Source organism: Echiichthys vipera (assembly GCF_963691815.1).
Source record: "Echiichthys vipera genome assembly, chromosome: 3".
Taxonomy (NCBI): Eukaryota; Metazoa; Chordata; class Actinopteri; order Perciformes; family Trachinidae; genus Echiichthys; species Echiichthys vipera.
Genome location: NC_139828.1, coordinates 23,658,269 through 23,683,479, shown reverse-complemented (window position 1 = coordinate 23,683,479; position 25,211 = coordinate 23,658,269). Strand labels below are relative to the sequence as shown.

The window sequence follows — 25,211 nt, the reverse complement described above, 5'->3', positions numbered from 1 at the left end:
TATGTCCTAATCTTAACCAAGTTAAAGGCAGATTTAACCAATGCTAAAGTTAGTTACCTGGCAAGACGCTTGGTGCTAAACTAGGTTTATGGTCACCATGGCGTCCTGGCGTGAGGGCTTGTGCACAAGAAATGACGTCACTGCATCTTTAGCCTCTGACATGAAGGCTCCAAAAGGTGTCCCCTCAAAACGGCGCTTGTCATTTCAACAAGGATGACTGGGAAAATTGGCCAAGCACATTCAACTGTACAAACATCTTAATGATTGTTCATGTGGGGACAGTTAAATTACCTTAAATTTGTGGAAAGAGAGAAAGCCAAAGTCAGTGATTGCTTTGTCAAAACTCTAATGAAGAGGATGGCCGTCCAGTTCGTTAAACATCAAGAGGTGGACAGTCATTTTCAACTTGGAGGTATAAGACAGTAATGGTCATAATAGAGTATCCTATACAATCGTGCAGATGCAATGTTTGGTGGTTCGTTGGTTTACTTCCCTTGCCAGGCAGCCTTCTGTCCTTTGCTTCCAGGACGGATAAGCAAATAGCTCTGCAATTGTGTTAAGAGACTTTGCTGTCTGAGGGGAAAGCGAGAGGAGCTAGTGCAAGAAGTATATTTGGCTTATAAGTAGCGCTTTTTATTGACATTATAGACTCAAATTTAAAGAGGGATGGCTTGAGGGCTCACCAAAAGTAAAACCAAAACATCTTGATCGCCCCCTGGTGACTGGCTGCAGTAGCCGGTCATAGATCCTGTCCACTCTATGTTAATGGATGGGACATAGGCCTTCTTATTAAGTCAATGTTTGTTCAAGTGTTAATTTTTGTGATAAGTTTGGTTATAATTTGTCATTTGATGTTGTAAAAAATTGGGGGAAATGTCATGATTGACAGCTATGATCGATATGTGATTGGTTGGGCAGTGCATGGATGGGATTTTGAGGAGGAAGGGATGCGTCGTCCATCTTTACAGTCTGTGAATGAGATACCTAAAAGAAAAATGTAATCAACCATTCTTGCCTTAAGAAGTATACTTGATTCATAGTTCAATCAGGAGAGACTCATTATCTTAATGATTTATTTACACGTAGCCTACATAATAGATGATACATGAGAAAGTCTCTACCGATTAGACCCCATTTTGACGTCATATTTTAAGAGGTAAAGGAGCAGTGAGTGTTATAGCTACATCCCTGATGGAGTCTAGACAGTGGTGGTGGTGGTGGTGGTGTTGATGGATGAAGAGGATGCTGAGATCTGGATGATGAGGCTTCTGGTGAGCTCAGACATGAGTGCTGGAACTGAAGGTGAATGGGGTGGAAGAGGGTTGCGATGATTAACACTGAAATGACAGCTGACAGCAAGGAGCAGACACCAGATTTAGATATTGACAGCATGGATGTGATTGGCTGATAGAGGTTGTGGCTTAATCTGATTGGTTTAACTATAGGTTTAAATTGCCCTAATCAGCTGATGACAGAAAGCAGGAGGAGATGATGAGATGATCAGAATTAGATATTCTTCCTAATCGAATTTACACTACCCTTAATTTGTGCTTACTCTTTTGATCAATCTTACATGTAGAGGGGTGAGAACCATAAAAATGTAAATGTAAATGACATTTGGCCAACTTAAAGGGGGGCCATAACAAAAAGTACATTTATTTAAAAATATATTTTTATTTGTATTTATTTATTTTTAATGGATGACTTAAGTTGTAAAAAGTCCCGAATTAATCTTTAACTTGTCAGTTTACCTTTTGTGTAAAGGACTTACCCTTTTTTACCAGTTACCAATGATATTATCGCACCAACCACGACTCCATCCGTCCTGTCATAAAGAGGTACGAGCCGTTCACACCTGCACGTCCCTGGGGGGATCAGCATCAGCCTCTCCTTAAAAACAGATTAGTTGCTATACTGCACTTTCCCCGCTGGATGTCGCTAACCCCCCACGTTTGCCACCATGGCGGGGCGGGGGTGGGGGTGGGGGGTGACCATTGGGCGCTCTGCCTCGGTCAGGTGGAAAAGAACGGGTGATTGGTTCACGATTCGCCATACTGTCTCCTGATTGGACAGAAAGGTGTGAGCGGCGAGAGAGCGGAGATCCACCAGCAGTGTAGCCACTCACGTCCCCACTGACTCTGCCGGTGCAGCACACACATACACACACACACGCACACACACTGAGGGCTGAGATGTGACTGTTTACCAGAGGAATACAGCGTGTTTTCTGTGGGATTGTTTTACTATCTCTCAGCCGGATGATGGGAGAGGACAGGCGGGGAGTCGTGATGACCATGCGGGCCACTTTGGTTGCGCTGTTACTCTGTGTGATTACTTCGGTGTGCGCAGTGGAAGGTAGGTGTGCAAAGAAGGGGGCATATGGTGCAGGGTGAAAGCCTGAATCCGTTGAACTGTGGTTAAAGCTTCCCTGTCATCTGACCTGTTTTTTTCTCTCTTCTTAATGATTCTTGTATAGACTTACAGTTAACTTGGTTTTAAATAGCTCTGTGCAGCTTTCAACTAGAAACTTACACTGTGATAGGCTATTTAAGTGATTATCAGCAAGTTTTCTTGTTCGTCAGGGTGTGTTTGTGGTAACGTTAACGTCAGTGTTGTAAAATCCCGTGAAAACTTTCCAAGCAATTGTTATGAGGAAATGAATGGGTTCATTTCCTCATTTCCTCTGCTCAGGCTGTATTTATCATGTCATATGTAGACAAAAACAAGCATTTTACCCTATTATAAGAAGACATTATCCGTTATTTTGCCAAATTAATCCAAATAAATGTGGTGCGTAGCTGCACAGCAAAAGTTGTAATAGGGAAAGGTACTTAAAGAATTTGAGCTGGGAATGTGGTCTGTGTGCAAACTTAGGGTTTAAAGTGATCAATGAACTTTAATATATTTTTTAAAAACACAAACATGAAAGGGTACCAGATTGATAAAAACTCCTCAGTTAGCATGCTCAATCAATCTAAAACAGCAAAGACTGTATATAAAGATGGAAGGCTTGACTGCTCCCCAAAATTGAAGCCAAACCATCTTCTGCAGTATAGGTCATAAGCCCCGCCCCCTCCACATTAGCAGATGGGACATGGGGCAAACTAAAAGTCAAAGCAGGCCTTCATGTCACATACATTTTCCCCAAAGATCGTGTCCCTCATGTTAGGTTTTTATTATCAGGCTGGCGTATGTTCAAGTGTGGATTTTCCTGATAAATTCAGTTTTAATTAGTTATTTGAAACTAATTGTGATGGACTACCGCTACTGCGCAGACTGTACAACATGGCGGCGCCCTTTGTACAGTGGGAGGAAGTGGAGACGCGTCATCCATCTTTATATAGCCTACAGTCTTTGGGTGACAGCTAGCCCTAGCTAGCTAAAACCAGCAGACGTTGTTAAAAAGTTTTTAAACAGTGTACTTTAGGCTACCATCGTCTGGTCAACTGAAATATCATAAAAATATAAAATAGATTCAGTCCAGTAATAGAATCAAAACTTAAGTGAAATAATTTGATGTCCTTTGGTTGGAACAGTGCAGTGTTGTCATTCATGTGAGCTGCACGTTAATCTGACTCATTACCCTTATTCAACTTTCAGATGTTGAATTTTGGACAACTGTCTTATTGGAGGTTGAAACTACTGTCTCATAGCCCGTGAGTCGCAGCCCACATTTCTGCAATGAGAAGTTACATTAAAAATAACCTGCAGGCTTTGTGTGCAGCTGCTCCTCCACACTCTTCTGAAAATGTTGTTTAATCTACATTTATACAATTACCAAATTGTCTTACTAATCTAAAGGGGCATAATATACTTGTCAAGTACTACTAAGCATGAAACAGCATAACATTTGTTTCAATTCCATTTTTTGCATTAATGCATTGCATTATTACACGAGAAGCTTAAATTATATCTGGTATTCACCCATAATCTAATTGCACTTTGTAGTGTTCTATATTATGTGCCGTATTATGTGTTTTGTGGTGTTTAGTACCAAACATTGTCGTGTTCCTCCCTCCTGAGTGCATTCTACTAGCGCTATTAACACACTTGCTGCTGAACACCTGGAGCGAAAAAGTGAATCATGAATTTAAAAAAACACCTCCTGCTTCTCTTGCTACTTCTAACCAAGTGTGACCTCTTGTTTCTTCTCCAATGCATTACCAAATGATGGCCCTGCTGCCTCCACACAGAATTATCCCCTGCTCCTCCACAAGCATCACCCACAGCTGCTCCCTCTTTTACTACTGTAGCTGGCTGCTTTACCTATTGGTCCTTCTGCCATTTCTCCCCAAGCGTCACTGTGTTGTTGCTGATGCTGCTTCTTCTTGCACCACCTGCTGTTCATCCTCTCTAAACATTCACTTTACCTAAGATTCAGCCTCCTAGCCTGCCTGCTCTTCCTTCTACGCCTCCCCAAGCATCACTTACTGCTTATCCTGTTGCCCCTCTCCAAGCATCTCCCACTGACGATCCTTCTGCTCGTCCCCAAGAATCCCTCCTTGTCTTTCCATGTATATTACCTCCTGCTGCTCCTCTCTGACCATTACCTATTGATACCAATAGTGTTCCTCCCAAAGCGTCACTTACATTACCTACTGGTACTGCACCTCTTCAATTTACTCCTCTTCCTCTTCAAGCATGACCACCTGCTCTTTTTTCCTCTCCTCCCCCGAGCATCACCTACTGGTACTGCACCTCTCCAAGCATCATTTCCACCTGCAGCATCACGTTCTACTCCTGCTGCACTTCCCTTAGGCATCCCTTCCTCCTTATACTGCTCCCTTCTCTTCTCCTCCCCAACTACTGTTTCCCCGTCTGCTCCTTTTTCAAGTATCTTCCTCCTCCTGTTCCTCCCCATGCTCTTCCTGCTCAACCTGCTGAACTTTCTTACGACCAAACTACATCGTCTGCATAGGCGGCGAGACACGGCAGTTTCGGGATGCACGAAGCACAGTGCGTCCATTACACCCAATCGAGTTTTACGCAGCTCGTCTATTTTTCTCTCTCTGCGCGGCTACGCAGCACTCCAAAAATACATAGAACTGAGTGAAAAAAACAAGTACAATCTGTTTAAAAAAGGTTGAAGATGCATACCTCTTGTACCAGAGGGCAATGTGAGGTAGCACAGCTTCCAAACCCTGCAGAACCAACTGTATTAAAGCTCACACAGTAAAGCTGGCAGCAGCAATCAAGTATCAGGTAAAAAGCTCTGCTGCGCCACGCCTACGTACACTGCGCTTCCGTTCCCCATGTAGTCTGGCTGTTAGACTTAAACCGCTGCTGCTCCTGCTGCACCCCTTGCTCCTTCTACCTCTCTAACATCCCTCCTTTCTGTTCTTTCTGCTACTCCTCCCCAAGCATCTCCGACTGCTCTTGCCACAGCTGCTCCTCCTCAAGATCCCCCTTCTCCTCCTCTTCTTATTCTCCTACATCTTCTTCCAAGTCCTCCATCTCTCTGACTTCATCCTCTTCACATTCATTTTTGCTTCCTGCAGCATTCCCCCTTTCAGCCTCTACTCCCATGTCCTCTACTGTGTCTCCTCCTGTTCCTCCTGCTGCCGTCCCTTATGGAAGGGCTAGAATAGTCTACTGCTGGGTTTTAGTTTTGCACGTAATGACAGGCTCTGTAGTGAGTCTCCTCCATTACGAGACCTGTAAATATGTTGATGGGCAGGTCTATTTTGTTAAAACAGAACCCTCTCTGTGTGTGTGTGTGTGTGTGTCTGTGGGGGGGGGGGGGGGGGGGGGGGGGGGGTGAAGAGGTAGGAGGTGTGGGTGGTGGGTTGTTTTGTGGTCATGGTGGCCTTTAGATGGTAAGTAGGTGCTTAATGAACTGATGTATAAGCTGAGCTGAGTCTGATGGTGTAAAATGGACTCACTGTTGACACAGTCACTGCTATTATCTCTGCTCTGTATATACTCCAATACTTCTCCTCTGTAGACTTTCAGACTTTGTTTTTAGAGGCAAACTTATCAGTTTCAGTATTCACCGGGCCTTTATTGCTGGCTGACATCAGCTTCTCACAGATATATCAGTGTCAGCATATAAGTTTGCCTTCAAGTAACAGTACAGAAGTTCCAAAAATATGTTCGGAAAAGTCATTTTTGATTCGAGTTTAATCTTTTGTAGGGCTGCAGCTCACATTTATTGTCACTATTTTCTTCATCATTTGGTCTATAAAATATTTGGAAATTGTCAAAAATGCACATAACAATTTCCCAGAATGCAAGTCCGACATACATACTCTACTATTTAGAAAAGCTGCAAATTTGCATTTGAGAAGCTAGCAACAGTTTTTGTATTTTTTTCTTGGAAAAAGAAAAACCATTCATCAATTATACTGTATAAATTACTTTCTGTCTACCTACTAATCCATTTATCTTTTGATGCACAATACTTACTGATTGGAAAAAGCTTCCCAGTCAATTTGTTTTATTATATGAATTTAGTTTTGTTTACACTTGATATTAATACTAACACCGTCATCTAGTGTCTCAAGATCGTAGCAGCAACAACAAAAAATAATTCCACCACTCAAGTTGCGATGTTGGTCAGACCCGGCCCAGTAGCCTACAGGAGACGGTAGTCTGTTTGAGCTTGTTTGAACCCATCCCCTCTGGCAAACTGTATCATAAAAACAAGTATTGCAGAGGAGTTTGAGCGACAGTTACCGTTCTTACAGCTAAGTAAACATGAAAGTTTGCTTACCAATCAAGGAGAAAAGTAGCCATTTGAGCGTGCGTTCTAATGCCGTTGAACTCCTTTATCTCAGTCCACGGAGTGAATTCTTGTCCTATATTGACTCTCCTTTTAGCTCTTCTTCCGTCACTCAGCTGCTGGAACAAATAACTTCCCCTTCACTAAGGCTTTCACCACTGCCAGCCTGCAGTAGCTGAGCCAAACAACAGACAACCCTAGCAACCTGCAGTGCTGGCCGCTATTAGCTGATACAGTACAATGTATATTAGCTGATACAGTACAATGTAAACAGAAGGTGACAGAAAGTAATTTTCAAACCCGTCAACATTTAAAAAAAAATATAGCTTTTAATAAAGATTCTACATATTCAACCTTTAAAGATGCGTCTACATCAGGAATCGGTCGATGGCATGATTATGAAGTTATGAACGGTTTACAATGCACCATTAAAGCTAAAATCCTAGAAATGTAGAAGAAGAAAGGAAAACATTTATAAGGTCTGTAGAACAGCTATAAAGTCCAGCGGCTATAAATTAGCTTATTTTAATTTATCATGGAAAATGAAAGTCTTCATTGAACAAATGTTGAGAACTGTATGAGATTGCATCGTATCGTATCGAACCGCCAATCAGTCTTTGCAGATTTGGGCCAGAATACTTAAAAAAGTTTTCTCTCATGAACAAAAGTATAAAGAATACCTCACTCTGGCTATAGCTATTTGCTGTCATCGTTTTAGCCTGAAATTGCTGCACAAATAGAGCGACCTTTACATCCCCTCAGGATTTACACCTTTTCATAGAGAGCAAAAGCAGCACAGTAATCCAGCGTTTGACCCTGTAATTTTGAAAGTCAGTGCAAACCCTGACCCAGCGGATATTGTTGGGTATAAGTGCTACATGTTCCACAAACATGCCTTGAGAGGGCAAAGTCATCTGTGTCTGAACCAAACGTCAAGTCCTCAGCAGGCTCCGTCACTGAAATTGCTGATTTGTGTCAGTGTTGAGTTTTGAAGGGTCGAGGAGTTAATTTCTTTAGACTTTTCATGCAAGAGCTGCTTCTGTAGTCAAAGCCCAATTTAGAAATCCTGAATTCGTGTGCTGCTGAGGCATGGCTACATGTAAAATATGACATATGATTACACTGCACATATTGCTGCTCCTACATGTAAACTATTTCGGTCCTTTTCCCCGGAGCCTGAACACATGTATGCCATGCCCCATCTGTCATCTTGTGGGAATGCTAAAGGTTAAACATCGTGGATCCTGTTTTTAGATGCTGGTATTAACATGACAAGCTGTAAGTTGTGACTTTGTTCGATACGACACTGTGTTTTTGTGTGTGTGTGAGACTAATGATAAACAAATTATCTCCTCAGGGAAACCGATCACACACTTATTGCGAAGAGATATGCAGATGAGACACTGCACGTACACAGCACTGCCACCACACATATACACACATACTGTACCCTGCACCATGCTCTGCCACCTCATGTTTTAAAGATGGAGTTTCTATATTCATCTGGTGGCAGGTTATCAATGTGACGGACAGGTAGTTGAACTGGGGAGAAGTAGGAGCCTGGAAGAAGACCCTTCTCACCAGTCTTGAGGCTTTTACTCCAGTGTTCCCAGTCTATATTTCCTCAGGGCCTCCAGTCAGTATTAAATATTTATATCCACATAGCATTCAGATTGTTTCAGAATACATTTGCTTCTGTAGGTACTTGGGACCAGTGGGAATATTTACCTTTTGCTGAGAGACTCAGAGTCCTGGGCTTTGGTGCTGTGTTTCCCACAGCAAATTGGGCATCAAGAGGCAATTTCAGATCAGTCAGACTGGTATTAGATACTATGCTCTATTCTCTATACCCACAGGCTATCACAACTCAATATCACAGCTTTCTGTGGTTCACTTAGACATTTAAAAAAAAACATGCTTAATGTTTACTGAAATGTGATAAGTTCTATTAGTGTGAAAATACAGTATATCCTTAACTATAAATCTTCACACCTTGGCTGTGAATTTTCACACAACTCAACAATCTTCATCCTATGTTCAAGGAAGAACTTGTTCTGATGAGTCATGTCAATTACTGAGGAAAGATAGGTTGGCTTTTTTAAGCATTCTTTTGGCAGCATTTCTATATCAAATGTCCGGGTTACAATGTATGTATCCGTCAGATTTGGATTGTGGATAAGATTTGTGCAACATGATCTAAAATGATTTATACTATATGTGCAGCTGTAGCTAGTTTAAGAGTGGTCTTTAAAGGATCACTGTGTAGCTTTTTCGCTCATCTTGTGGTCAAATTGTATATTGCATTCGAACGAATAGTGCTCTCTAGCGCTCACTATTACCAAGGCCCGGCTTATATGATTATTTGGATATCACATAAAGGTAGTTCAAATGAAAAAAAAAACAGACTTTATTAATCTGGGAAGAAATCCTTATGCAAGCTTGCTCCAAATAATAAAATATAGCACCAATAACATAGGGTGTATACAAGTAAATATAAATATAAATATATAAAATAAAGTTCACAGGTGATTGCATAAGAAATAGTACTTCTACCAAGTACTAACTAAATAAAATACCACAGATACCACGGCCTTTTTAGTATGTTGAGGTTTAACTACCCCCATAGTGATTGTAATACACCTAAATTGTACACTTTCATAGGATACATAGCTAAGTGTAGCTTATCAAGTTATCATAAGTTTTAGATTAGCCTCTTAACAATGTTAGGAAATTACGTACGGTCATCTCCTATAGTCAATATGTCTGTGCCTATAAGGACAAATATCAATTGCGCCTGTCCTGGGGACCTGCTTAAAATGCAGAGAATGCATTACAGTGTCTCTACTTACAATGTGAACCATAAATCTGTGGTAAGAGTCTTTTTGGGCAGCAGAACAATCTGTAAACGCAACATTCCCATATTATCGCCTAATAAAGTCGATATGCATTTGTTTGGAAACAGTTGCCTATTAATACAACCGGCAGACACGGAGCGACATTAGCGTTAGTGTTTCTGTCCACCTGATGAATATAAGTCCGATAATCACTTTCTTTTCGATCTGTTTGGTCCTATCCAACTCCTGAGGGAAATATTTGGCTTTCTAGCTACACAATACTCACCATTTCGCCAGATAGTTGCTCACTTCGTCTGTCTGTCATTTAGCAGGCAGTGTATGGTCATATTATCGGGGCTTTTCTGCTGCTGAAAACAGCTGCCTGATGGAAATGAGGCAGAGAGCGGTGAGAGTGAACCAAAAGACCAAAACAATGAGCTGAGAGACTCTAAAATTCTCAGCAGAGCTGAGGGGATTATAGCAGCTTTAGCTTGACATGGGAGATCTGTGGGGGTGTGTGACCTCTGAGAGGAATACTGTAGGCTTATAAACACCTAAAAGTGCTGTGGAAGAAGACAAGTGGTCCACCTGTATAAAACCTGCTCAGTGAATCTTCAGCTCACATCAACAACAGATAGTCAGCGTCTAAAGCACTTTTGTTACGAACATTTAACTACAAACACTATTCCTCCTCCACAGCTGCCATCGCTGACGTGTCTAAAAAAGCGTAAATTGATTTTTGCTGCAGAGAGAAGCAGAAGGCTTGCGCATTATAAAACACTTCACCAACCAAACTCCTCAGGTTATTCGCATAACAAACCAGTCTAAATAGCTTATATTTCCCCGATTATGAGACTATAATTGATACAGAGCATTGGTGGGCATAAAAGGAATGAAAGAATCCTTTGTTTTCACCTAATTCTCCCTTTCCTTTCACCTGCATCAACTATTCTGTCACTTCAGCTAATTTGCAGCTCAAAGAGTCACATCAACACACTGCTGTATTAGACGGCAAAGTCAAATTCCTTGAGTTGTTCTGTCTTCTCTATGTCAACATGCAAGGTGAGCAGTAGCATCAATCAATAAAAAAACGCCTTATTTTATCTTGACCTCAGGCCTCTTACTAACTTCTTAACCTGTGGGCTGTACAGAAGAAAAAAGACAGGCTGAATGACAGAATTTTAAATTTTAAATGCAAATTAGACATAAAAGGAAGAAATAATTGCTCCAGAATGCGGTTCGCACCATTATTCAACCTAAGAAACACAGTGTTTCATTTTCATTTTCATTATCATTTAATTTATCAATTATACATAGAAATAACTGATTAATCACATGTCCAAATTTATTGTAAATACCCGTCACTTGTTCCCAGTGCCCAAGGCGACAATTTTAGATCGATTTTTTTTCATATATTATTTGTTACGGCGATGTTGGTTTTGTTTTTCTTAGCATTCAGTGGACAGACTGGTCCGGGACGTGTTAGCTTAGCTGCAGGTGTGGGGAGGCATTTAGAAGAAAAATGCTTCTCCCGCTAACTCCAAAATGGTCTTACTTACATGTTGTTTTGTGTAAGCTGCCCACTGGTAAGCATACAACCAGATATCACAGCTGTTCAGAGTTGGAAGGTGTTTTTAGTCCTTAGCTTCACTCACTGAGTGCAGTAGCTTGGACTAATATTAAGTGCCCTGTGATATAAGCCAGCAGTTGATGGTTATACCTCCAACCTGACCTGTATACTGAAATTTTATTAAACCACATTGTTTCACATATGTTAAACACAGAAGATGTGAGTGTGGTACCTGTGGGTGCTGGGCTGAGTAATGTAATATGTTATGTAACTAATTACCTCTGCTGTTGAGCAGTTAATAGCAGTATCGTATCAGTATGAAAAGTACACCCTTCTATTTTGTTCTGTTCTTTTCTACTTCCTCCTGCATGCTGCATACTGCACACTGCAGCTCGGAGCTTTAGACCTTTATAGCTCAGCATATGATTGAACATAATGACCCATTATTTATTTGCTGGTTGAGAGTGGGCTCTCTGCCAGCCTCTTCAGGGTTCCTGCCGTGGGCATATGGTCTCACAGATAGCCCTGCTGGATATTAAGGACTGTGTCAATGTTGAAGCAAACGAAGGGGGGCACAATGCACATCAGTGAATTTGCCTCACCTTGCTTTATCAGGAGTTTTAATCAGTTTAGATTTTTAAAGGACTGTTTAACAGTATAAATGTGTTCAGTGAATGTGTTAAAGGATAGGTTGACACATTTTCATGTCTGTCTTAAAACATTATTCAGGTGCTCGTATAAATGAGGAAAGAGGTTTTGCTTGCTGTAACCGTCCCTCCTCTTGAAACAGACCTTATTCGTGTGTAATGTGCTTCCAGTGGAAACGAATATTTAAAATTTTATTTAAAGCTAATATAAGACATCAGCATTTTCAATTAGACGAATCAAGTTGATATGCATTGCAGTGACGAGCTTCACCTGCACAGACCAACCACTGCTGACTGACGTAAAAAGCGCCACTAACCTTGCGGGGCATTTGAATATAGAGAAGTAATGTCACCACAGACACTCAGATCGTATGTCGCGGCAAAGAGGCAAGTACAAGTGCTGTCATTAGTGGGTCATATGATCAATCACCATTTTTACTAGATGAAAATCTTACGGATTATAACTTTAATATGTGCTTTAAAAATATTGAACCTATCCTTTACACATTAAAGCCGAAGTTGGAAACTTTCTGTTAAAACATTTTTTTTTCACATTTGTTGAAACTGTGACTATATACCCACAACACAATGAGACAAACAGTCTGTGACAGAGTATCTCTGTCTGCTACAAATGTCATCCACTGCGCTTGACTGACAGCCATACAGAGCAGAGAAGACGCTGATGTAGTGTCAATAACGGTTCGTGAATGATCACTGTGAACTGTGAAACTAGGCAGAGTCAAATATGATTCAAATTCCTGTTACTGTATTGCATATTTCTGGGATGAATTGTTTTCAGAAACCTATTTTGGTGTACTGTTTAGCTGTAAAATGACAATGTTTGTCCAGCCGGCGAGCTGGTGGGCGGGGCTTGGTTTCAGCACGACTTGGTCACAAACGTTCTAATTTTACAGCTAAACTTTACGGTATGTTTCTGAAAACATTTTGTGTGAGAAATATGCAATGCAGAAACATAAACTTGATTCCAGTTTTTAATCAGTGATGCCTAGTTTCAGAGTTTAATTGGAGTTAAGAGCAGTCAGAGCTCTAAGTGGTTGTTTTTCTTTCTGGAAACTAGCAGGGAGCAGACAGGAACAGAAAATGGAGGTAGAGAGAGATTACTTTTTCACAGATCGTCTGTCTCATTGTGCTGTCAGGATATAGTGACAGTTTCAGCAAATATGAAAAAAACATTTTTCATGAAAAGTGAAAAGAAAAAAAAGTCCATCACGATTTCCCAGTGTAGGTTGAACAAGCGCCTGTGCTCTTTTATAGCAGCTTCACACTTGCGCGGTTTCATCCACACCTGCCTTTCACAGCCACAGGCTTTCTGTTCTGCTGGAGGCTAAGCTGCTCCACTGGGGCAGTGGGGCATTCAGTGGTTCTGCTCGGGAACAGAAGGAAACTGACCGCAGGAAAAAGAGGGATTATTGTTGAGTCTGACACGTGTACTTCGAGTGTTGGCTTTTGTCTGGCGAAATGTCAAACTGTGCACGTGTCATGACCCCACATTCCAGGCTTTTTTGGGCTTATAATTTTCATCACAAGACGAGAAAAGCAAAAACCAGGGCAGAGCAGAAAGAGTTTGACAGTTTTACTCTGTGTGACAGAGCAAATCTCCTGAGAGATAGACAGAGCAAAAAATGGTTGGAATAGGAAATTAGTTAAAGCAAAGAGAAAAGAAATAAATAGAGACGATGAACCCAGTGGTTAGCCCTCTGCAATTTGATGTATGGAGCAGAGAGTCAATAAGTGTCAGGTTCCTCCCACTAGGGAGCCATTTTAACAAGCTCTTAGTATTTGAGTGACTGTTAGCAGACTAGCAATTTCTGACGGCTGTGGAATTTAAATTTTAAATCTGTGAACACACACACACACATAGGTATATACATATAAGAAAAATATAGCAACCTCTTTCCATTAGCGGCTACAGTTGTGAGAGCTTTTGAGTCATCAATCAAATACTAGTATGTTATTATTCTTGAAGGTTTTGTCAAAGAGAGAAGAGATGGGAGCTTCAGGGGATGGCATGCATCATCCTGTTGGTCATGAGCCAGATTCAATCTTTACACTGTAAACATACATTGCACTGTGTGCTTTAAGCCACTGGTCCACCTGGACACTTCTGAGCTGTAACACATTTCTGTACCTCAGAATGAGAAAATTAAATTTTTATATAGGTCCTGGCCTGGAGTACACACACGAATGTACAGTATACTTGATTGTTTGGATGAAATCTCCTTCAGTGGAACACCAATTGTTGGCGTATACTTTATCTTGCATTTCCAGATCATACTGCGCTGGAGTATGGTCTGGAAGAATTGACATTCTGGTATAGGGGGAGCTATGCTGTTTGTATTTCTTTAACCCAATCATGATCATCTTTGGCAGCACCAAGCTCCAAAAGCGGCAGATACAGTAGCAGAGATATTGAAAAGGGCCTGACATCCAGCGTTATACCTGTACTGTACATCTGGTAAACTAGACTAGATTATACTCTATAGCCCCTGTGGTATATCAGAGTATATAATACCCAAATGATAACACCACTTCTCTTTCCTGGTTATGAAAGTTTTATTTCCTTCAGTTTTTTTAGCCCACACATGAACATAGAAACATGATTTCCATGATTTAATATCACTAATATCTTAATGTAGACAGAAAGTACCTAAAGGAGCATGTAAATATGTCATACCAAGAAGAATGCATATTGACTTTGGTACGATGTTAGATTAGTGTACAAATTTCCCACAGATTCACATGGAGAAGGGTGAGCCCCGCACAAGTCTCCACTGATTCCCTGTTTAAATTCAGAATTTTACACAACAGGTATCACATTAAAGTGAGTAATCAGCAAAAATAGAGATATATATCAATATAGACTTATATGAACAAAGACTGTAATGTGTTGCAGTCCAGTAGAAGACTTGTAGTGAATTTTTATTTTTTTAGACCCTAGTTTGTGATGTTGCATTGGATAACATTATATTGTTTTATTATATGGGCAGTGCTTTGAAGCACTGGGATGAAGTGCTCCCCATCGCCTCGCTAGTGTCTTTCTGACAGAGAAAAATGCCATGTGGACACCATGCAGTTACTGAATCACCGTCATGTCGGGCTAACAGCAATTGACTTTTGGGTATACAGCTGGCAGTTGCGGAGATGTTAAATCGGCAAACACGTTTATTTCTGTTGTCATTTTCAGATTTTAAAGATATATAGTTAAACATCTGATGTGTCTGTTTTTCTAGTGGTGATGGCAGAGGAGCTTGAGGGTGAGTAGGAATGGCTGGACTAGCTGGGCAGGGTGGAAGAACGTGGGCAGGCTTGAGTCGCACAGGATTGCAGGCAAATGAGCAGACTGGCAAAGGGATGATTCAGAGCACAAAGAAACAGCAGTCAGTACAATCCAGATATGAACCGCAAAGAACAGACTAATCAGAGAGGCTTGAAGCATGTCTCTACCTCAGTACCTGAAACCACGATCTCGCACTGGATGTGTGAAGACCTGGGGTTGAAATACTGCAAGGCTGATGTATGGCAGGTGAGTAGGTGAACAGGGAGTCAGTGAGTGGCAGGACAGGAATGACACACACACACACACACACACACACACACACACACACACACACACACACACACACACACACACACACACACACACACACACACACACACACACACACACACACACACACACACACACACACACACACACACACACAAACACACTAACACACAAGGAGAGACCATGGCAGGAGAGAGAAACGGAGAAACACAAGGAAATGATACCAAGGAGGTAGAGAGGGGCGTCCACTTAGAAAGGTGCCATCAGTGTGTGAATGTGTGTCTGAATGGTTAAAATTAGATCCTGATGAGCAGGTAGCACCTTGCATCAGTGTATGGATGTGTGAGTGAATGGGGCAAGTATTGTTGAGTGGTCAGAAGACTAGAAAGGCGCAATACAAGTGTATTATACATTTGGCCTACTGTTAAGCTGTAAAATTAGGAAGTTTGTAACCAAGTCGAGCCAGTCGAGTCATTAACACTGCCTCAGAGGCTCCTTGATTGGAAGTTTTCCTTCAGGTTTAACTTAACACAGAGGTTCACCCTCACACACAGTGATAGCAGAGGAAGGGCTATGTTTTTTATTAAAACTGTGGTTTTTCTGAAATGCAAAGAAATGTTACTCACGATAACTGTCGCTTTGTTTTGAGAATCATTTTTGCCATGATGCTGAAGACTACCAGATAAAAGAAGAAGAAGAAGAAGGAATGGAAATAATTATTTGTTGGCCTGGAGTAGATATGGAAGCAGCAGTAGTGACCACAAAGCTGTAAACAATTCAAATATCCATTTAGTTAGAAACTAAACAATTTGTCCGACAAACAGAATCTTGCCCTGGCTGGTGTCATTGATAAAAATATTATAACTATTATTTTGGCAGGATTTATTCTCTCAATAACGGTTGTTACGCGATGGTGGAGTCCAACTTGTACATCACTTACTCTACATTGCCTCTGTGAGTGTGCTGTATTTAGGGGACTTAGGAAGGCCACAGCAAAGAGTAACACTCAGTAGGGGACCCATTTTATACTTGAACCCTGACAAACTGTGCTCCAAGCCCCACCGGAAGTAAAAGACAGCGTGGAAGGGGACAGAGGTTGAGATGGAGTGGGAGGGAAGTGGAGAGTCACAGAGGAAAAGTGGAGTTGGATGCAGCTGTTTCGTTGGACCCCTCAGGGTGGATCAAGGAGAAGAAACGGGCACATCTCTATGACAGCAAGTCAACTCTGTATGTGTGAATGTGTGTATAAATGCACTCAAGCGAAGCAATGCGGTTGACTAGACAGCAACACTTGACTTTGACGACCCTCACACACACACACACACACACACACACACACACACACACACACACACACACACACACACACACACACACACACAGACACACACACACACACACACACACACACACACACACACAAAGGTGTACGCTTCACACTAACACCCACAAACACATCATCCTCAAGGCAGAGATGATGAGTGTGGTACCTGTCAAAGTGACATGGAGCCACTGCTGAGGGTTGAATTAAAATCAGAGAAAAAAAAGACAGGAAGGGGAAAACACTGACATTTCTTAAGGTGTATACTAACAGACCTTACTTTGTGACTTCTTCTGAGATTAACTGAACTTAAACCCCGTCTCTCCCTCCACCCCATCAGCAACTGATCCTCCTCAGGTTTCTACCTCGAGGAGCAAACTTAAATCTCCACTCTCATGACCACACATCCCTCGCATTGCTGAAATTGTTTAGATATGCTTGGTTTGCCTTAGCTTGCATGCATAATTTACATAATCACCCTCAATGACTCAGTAAATAGCTGTGGCATGTCACGGTACAGGTGACCTTTTGGCGAACTTAGCTACTTAAATTACACCTTCTTCTCTCAGTCTTGATCTCTTCAGCTCTGTGGCACAAATGTGCAGGGTTTACGAACAGAGATATTGATTTATAAGAGTTTTTCATGTGTGTTTGGTTAAAGTGACCTCTCAGCATTTAAAGGAGTATGAGGAGATATAAAATGGTATATTGTAAAGCATTTCATACAGCAATGACAAACTACTTTTGCACTGCTTGGAGCAGTCACAATCCAATTTGAAACTTTAATAGAAGTAGTTTAATTTAATTTACAAGTGCATTTACAACTATTGGTAAAACTCTATTGGGGTAATCTTGGAGTTGCCCTGAATTCCCCATCTATGATTTGGGTTAAGAGGTCATATATAAAAAAAAGGCTTGTTTACATTTATATGTAAAGTAAATGTAATTACTTTTAATCTCAAATAGGTTGTGTACAATAGAGAGCCACATTGACAATAGTGCAAATACTTACTCAGACAAAAGAGACTAAAACAGACTTACTCAACAGTATGTCTTGTGGTTCCCACAGCCATTTAAAATATGGACAGTAACGAAAACAAAACTATCAAATAGCTTTGTTTATTTAGTATTTCTGTTTTATATTTGAACCATCTTGGGGTTAAGTGAGCTAGTAGAGAAGCTAGTGGAACAGAGGCGAGAACGGATGTGAAGTCAGGACTTCGGCTCTCTATTTTGGAAAGGATCAACGTAATACATTTTTGGTCTGATTAAAATCTTCCATGTTGTGTTATCGGGTCTTTTTTTTTTTACTGTGTTATGTTGGAAGGAATTGCAAATTTTGTTGTTATTCTTTTATCAAATTGATTGTGTAATCACTGATAGACCAAATTAATTTAAATTGAAGTTTTTGGAGGGCACCATTCAAGGTCACTTATCACTTATTATTACAAGGTTCACTTATTTGTCGTTTTACAACACAGGGTTGCACAATGAAATGTCAGTTGTAGCCGCTTCACATGCAGAACATACATACAAGCATTTAACTTAGAATAAAATAAAATAGAGCAATATATACAGTAGGGGTGCAACGGATCAAAAAACTCACGGTTCGGATCGTTTCTCGGATCAGAGTCACGGATCGGATCATTTTTCGGATCAGCAAAAAAAAAAAAAAGACAAGACAAATAAACATAAGTTTGTCTTTTGTTTATTAACACTTGTTAAATTAAAACATATAAAATCAACTGAAAGTGCACAAGGCATAATATCTTCTTTTTAACAAAAACAAGTTAAAGTGCAACATTATAAGGCATATCTCCTCCCTTTAAACATGGACCAATGACCATTAATGAAAAACAACTTAAATGGTGCAGCAAGGGGCTGCTTAAATGCCGCGGTGATAAGCGGTTGTTGAGCAGGCTTCATTTTCACTCCGGTCAGTGAAACACCGGGGTGATGTCGCTTCAAATGCGTGGCCATGCTCGATGTGTTTCCACTGTCATATGGCTTTCTTGTGCCACAGTGCCTACACACCGTCAAGGTTTTATCCACCAACCTCTTTCCTTCATCATTATAATTGACAGGGAAGCCAAAATGCTGCCATACAGGGGATTTAAATGACGCAGGGTGTTCAAGCTCCTCCGTTCCTCCGCTCGCCATGACCGCGCTGCTCTTAATAAGTGTGTGGACTGAACATGCGCACAACTTTTTTTTTCACAAGTCAATCCGCGGATCACGTGTGTACCGAACCGAAGATAGTGATCCGAACGGATCACGGATCAATGATGATCGGTTGCACCACTAATATACAGTTACTTATCAACATATACGTATGTACATATCTAATCTATGCACATATACAGACAATTATTTGCATTATAGTGCAAAAGAAAAACTGGTATATAGTGAGGAATGAGGGTAGTGCAAAACATAGTGGTATGGTTATTTGAAAAAGCAGCATAACAGAAAGTTCCATGTCATTTTTCGATGGTGGAGTGCGGAGGATGAGGTGGAGTTGGGTCTCACAGCCTCAGGGAAGAAGCAGCTCTGTAGTCTGGTGGTACAGCAGCAGGAACTACTGTGTTGCTTGCCAGACGGCAGCAGGGTGAACAGCATGTTGCTGGGGTAGGTATTTTCTTATTTATTTTTTGTCTTTGGAAAGAATCACTTAGTAATCAAACCGTTTTCTCAGCAATGTGACAGCATTGGAATTACTGTTGATAAAGGTTAAGTTCCTCTGCCAAAATCAACCTGCAAAGGTTAAATCTTTTATATACTTGTTTATCGTAAAAACACCAGAGATGCACGGATTGGCTCTGACACCATCCGAATTAGCCTGTACTCTTAAATCATAAGCCTGCAACCCATGCACCCAGATTGTTTTTGTTCCCTGCTTTGGAAACCTGCATAAAACCAAAAATATCTGTCTGCATGATGAAACACTACATTTTTGTAATTCAGTGAACTTGCTCTTTGGAAATTCTGATAGTTCTAATAGACTTTCTGTATACTAGAGGTGTATCTCATGATACAATGCTATCACGATATGTTGCTCGTATGATAACGATGGTATCACTATGCAGCGATTCTGAGATACTCGATACATAGCGTGACAATCATTTACGATCCATCACAATATCTGTGTAAGTGGAGAAGAAAAAAATACCCTTGAAAGGCAAAATGTATTTATTCACTGCATTGTGAAGTCACAGAATTTGACAACTGAGATTAAACAACAAAGAGCATTTACATACTCTTAGTGCTTTTTTTAACACACACACACACACACACACACACACACACACACACACACACACACACACACACACACACACACCCGTACTGCATCTAATTTACAGAAAACTAAATAAACAGATACATAAAGGCAAAAAAAAAAATCGATATTTGGTGGCAGCATTTTGATAATTTATCGGAAGAGGAAGTAAAACGATAACTTTCTGTATCAATATTTTGTCCCAGCCTTGTAAACTAGACAACACCAACCCATGCTGCCTCATCGTCGGCAAAGGTTTCTTCCTCTCAGGGGTTGTGCCAGCAGCTGCGCCACCCTCACCCTGTGGTCTACAGTGAGTCTGGTAGCGTGCTGCTCCACGCTGACATGACCAAACTTCACACTGTGCAAGCATGTGTCTCTTAGGCATGTTGCACACTCTGAGTTAGCATAAGGTGTCTCACTGAGTGAGCGGATGTCTTCTAGGTCGGCTTCGGCAGAACATCTGTCCACAGATTGACCCACTGATAGATTGAGAATGTCAAGGGAGATACAGCAAAGGCACGGTGGCATGTGGTCAGTTTATATCACTCTCTTTCTTTGTTCATTTATGTCTTTCTCTGGCTGTCTCCAGGGAGACAAGTGGAGACACATGCTGACATGTGATAAACAGATCTGTGACTAATGGTCGGCCTTAACAGAATACAAATTAGATGATTAGACCACCTCTTTTATGCCAAGCAAGGAAAAGCAGGGTTCCCAATATAATGCTTAAAGCTGGAGTTGGATTGTTGTTAATTATCTTCTTATAACCCATCTGTATGGTGGGGGATGGTATAAGATTAAAACTGGTATGTCGGATTGGTGGTGTACTTTGATTTTGCGAAATATAGACTGGCTTGTCAGGCCACGCCTGTCCTTGTATACACTGTCAGTAAAGTAAATTATATATTCATGTTTAAATTACCTTGACATTTCACTGCTGGGTACCAACAACACACCTGCCAATATTTCTGTTTTTCTTGGAAATTCAGTGTGTACAGGAGGCTTGTTCTGGAAAACCAAAGTGGATGGTTTCAAATAATTTGCATTAATAGATCAGGCAATCTCACTATGTTTTCAATGTAACCTGGCAACCCTAAAAACATTGGAAAAGGAAAGGAAAAGAAAGCGTGGTCATGTCATCTATGGCAGCCGTGGTGTTCAGAGACATTTTTTTAGTGGGAAAAGCATGTCAGTCAGAAATATTAATCATATATTGTTTTTACGTACTTGTTTGGAAGGTTTGGTTTGCTGGACGTGTATTATAATCTGGGAACCAGATGAATCTGCCAAACTCATGTTTCCTGTGTTCTGGCAGGTACGTCTGCCCCCTCTCCCATTAAGGCAGTTTTCTAGCAGGTTAAAGACGATGACTGTCAGAGGCTCATCACTGTCCATTCTATAGATCCATCCAGTGTGGTTTAACACTGCCATAAAACGGTCAAACTCGGCAGCACCGATCAAATGTGAACCAAAATCTGTTACTGTATTGCCTTTTTAATGTTTTCAAAAATGCTTTTGAGTGTATTGTTAGCGGTTAGTTGATCAAAGCTTTGTTTAGTCTTTTTAGCTGTAAGTTTTCAGTTAGTGTTTAGCTGGTTAAACAATTAGGTCATTTACAGAAAAGTAATTGTTAACAGTTTTTTAAACAGGACAATTGTTTACGTAATTTTAAATGTCAGTATTTGCAATTTAATCATAAACCAAATATCTTGTTCGTTCTATTAGATAGACAGAAGCAATGCGAATATGAGACCCTGGGTTTTTTCCTACTATTTTCTGCCATTTTATAGACCAAATGACTAACCAATTAGTTAAGAGATTAATCGGCCGATTGATAAATAATGGATTAATAAATAATTAGTTGCAGCGTTAGTGATTTTTTTAAAAATTTGCTTTTTGTCCAAGTCCAATGTTTTGTCAATGTCAATCACATTCAGAAAAATGTGAATGTTTTTTTTTATACAAAGATTCATAATTGTTGGCTCCTGAAAATGTTGTTGCAGTCTTCAGTATGCTGGAGATGTGTATTTTTTTTTAGTAAGACTTCTTTTTCAGTCACCACATTGCCTTCTCAATGCACTTATATAAACTTAAGAGGCTGCAATGCTGCTGTGGGTGTATTCTTTGTGAATAGGATGAGCTTGTCACCATTTGAGATGCAGTGTAGATGTACTTAGACACACACAATACACACTGTGGCCCATTTCCTTTCTGCTAAGTTCTATTCAGCTACTGAGTCCTTTTCCATCAGGGTTTTTCTAATCGCAAGTCACATATAAAATGATTTAGACGTCCAACTTTGATGCACTTCTGTGGGTTTCTGAATCATTGTCAATTTACATGTCAAAACGCATAAGAAAATATGAAATGTAATTATATTTACTTAAGATTGATTGGATGAAAAATGTGGGGGATTAAGACTTTGATGTTGGGGGCCTTGGAGATTAAATGTTGGCGTTTGGAGTGGTAATGCTTCAACATGTAGCTCTCAGTACTGCCTCGTCTGATTTCCTGTCCCACTCATCTTTCATTTTTGAGTGGCAGCTCTGAGACACACACAGTGAAAACATTAGAAATCCCTTGATGCTCTTAAAGCACTGTATGATGTTGATGCATTGTTTTGTGAGTTTGTGAGTTTCATGACAGTGGAAGTCGGAGTTTACAGTGTACACTAGATGTCATCAAAGTGAAAGACTCTGACTACTAAACATATGCCAGCAAAAGTTCACTTAAGGTGCATCACTGCATGTTAGGGAGACAGTTATTTTAAATTCAGTGATAGCGTCCTAAAGTTATAATCCTTGAGATTTTCATCTAGTTAATTGTCTGTTAAGTTACTACAGTATCTATCAAAGAGTGAGTTAAAACATTGGTGTTCTATCATATGACCCATTGATAAAAGCACTTCTACTTTCCCTTTTGCCGAGTATTCAAAACTATGTGTCTGTGGTGACACCCCATCCCTAGTAATACGCCGCCATGTTAGTGACGCTGCTGACAGCGGTTGGTGTGCCATGGGAAGCTCATCACTGCTGGATATGCCGTGTTCACTTCCGGGCGAAATCGGACCTTCCAACTTCTGAGTCAGGCTTGTAGTTAGGACAGAAGTGTAATAGGTGAATGTGTGTGGATGTAAGAGGGTAATGTATAGGGGACGGACTGGAAGTAGAGAGGTAAATGTCTTTCAATAAAGTTTAAAAATAACACAATACAACTTTTGAATTTTTGATATTTATTAAATGATATTATATTGAGAAAAGTCAAACTGAAATTGCATGAAAAACCAATATGCAGAAGCACAGACATTAAAGGGCATAATGTGCATTTCACATACACATTTGTTCCTTTAGTTTCATGTAAGGAAACTTATTGGCTATACTTCTGTTCAAGAATGCGACCTGGGGATTACATGGGCATGCTATTCCTGTTGCTACTTGTTGACTCATGAAAACGATCTGTTTCCCACCGCTCGTTCTTAAAAAGTTTTCCCTCCACACGGTTTCTGCTCAAGAAATATCTGCGTGGTACACATTCCAGGCCTGTTTTTGCTGTAACAGTTATGGTGTTATAACAACGGGAAGAGTAATCAATTAGATTACTCGTTACTGAAAAGAGTAACGCCGTTAGTAACGCTGTTATTCCCATCAATGCTAGGGACTAAAAATTAAGATCTGTTTCAATAAATGGGTCTCTTACTTTATAGAAGTAAAATATTAAATCATTGAGGTACCTATTTAGCTTTATATATGACCCTTAAAGCATTCATCAAACCCCACTAAATCACAATCAGACTGGTGCAATAATCACCACATTATAATGTAAGAATTAAATATTCAAGCATGTGCTAGGGACATACCGATCCACCAAACCCTAAACTAATGGCATTTTCTATTAATACTATTTTTGACTAATAATATTACAATTCTAATAAGGTTTTTTGTAAAGCACTTTACAAAACACAGTTAGAAAGTGTTTTTACAACAGCAAAAAATAATCTAATAAATTGACAACAAAATAACAGCATAATGAAAGAGCATATAAGTAGAGCATAAGAGTGAGAATAACAAATGGGACATACTGTATATATATAAAGATACACATATGTACATACATACATGCATAAATCTAGACACAAAAACAAAATCACAAAGATCATTAAAAAAAAACGATATAATCTGTCAGCAGTTGAGAAAAGTTTTTCTGTAAAAGTAGGTTTTACCGCGACCCTTAAAAGCAGCAACTGCTGCAATCTGCTGCTCAAAGGACGGCTCTTGGATCGCTGAGGAGCCAGTACTGCAAAGGCTCGATCACCTTTTGTTTTAAAAGCACTTTAAAATGGATTGTAAAGTGACTGGAAGCCGATGCATTGAGGCCCAAATAGTGGTGTGTGTGAATCGCTTTGTATTGGTCAATAGCCACATCATTTTGAAGAATTTGGAACTGCTCTGTAGATCAGTTGTTAAGCCAAGTGAACAAGGCATCACAATAATCAAGGCGGGACGATATCAGAGCATGTATAATCTTCTCTGGGTTACTAAAAGACGACTGATCTAATTTTAGAGATATTGCCTCATCTGATAAAAACATGACTGGATTACTTTCTTTAGGCTGCTCCAGGCCCACGTTTTAATCCAGGATAACACCCAGATGTTGTGTAGCTGACTTTAAGCTGCGTTCAGACTGGACGCGATGGCTTGATCATATTTGGACAAGGTTAGAGTGATGGAAAGCCAAACGAGGCAGTTAAGTAGCAGACGCCTATAGCGAGACCGAGCTGCAGCTGGCTAGCTGCGGCGCCAGAGATCTGAATGCTTCTAAAAGAACAGAAATTAGCTCTCCGGTGTGTGGCTTTTAAAAGAGCTGTTATGTTGTAGTGATATCAGGCCGTCAGTGTTTTAACCTCCAAAGCTGTGCAGGATGCAGGGTGCTGCACTGCCTCTTCAGCACACCGTGGGTCTCCTCGTAGATCAGACCGGAGATACGCTTCATTCCGCGAGCCAGATAGCGAGTTTGGTGATCCCTGGAAGTTATCAATTAAAATTACATTTCTTTGGGGATGTATGTAATCTTGTCACTTCCATCACGTCCGGTCTGAATGCAGCCTAAGAATACCAGTCCTTACCAATGCTGTTTTTGTTTCCCTTGCTGCACGGAACACTCTTGGATCAGTTAGGTTAAGAAACACTGTGCGTACATTGTATCTATAACTATAACTTTGTGGTAACGTTGATAACCACAAATTGCGTTGTCAACTCTTCAGGTTTAAAAGTAAG

General features: G+C 40.4%; 1 protein-coding gene across 1 annotated transcript in view; it reads left to right on the top strand.

Annotated features, from left to right (window-relative positions):
- Positions 1 to 2,261: 2,261 nt before the first annotated feature.
- The window catches only part of LOC310945491 (ephrin type-B receptor 1-like), a gene marked incomplete at both ends in the record, with an annotated part of 83,712 nt that continues 60,762 nt past the window's right edge, over positions 2,262 to 25,211 (top strand). Inside the window, one exon of the mRNA XM_083911591.1 lies at positions 2,262 to 2,355. Coding sequence (XP_083767717.1) covers positions 2,262 to 2,355 — 94 coding nt within the window. The remainder of the gene's footprint in view (positions 2,356 to 25,211) is intronic.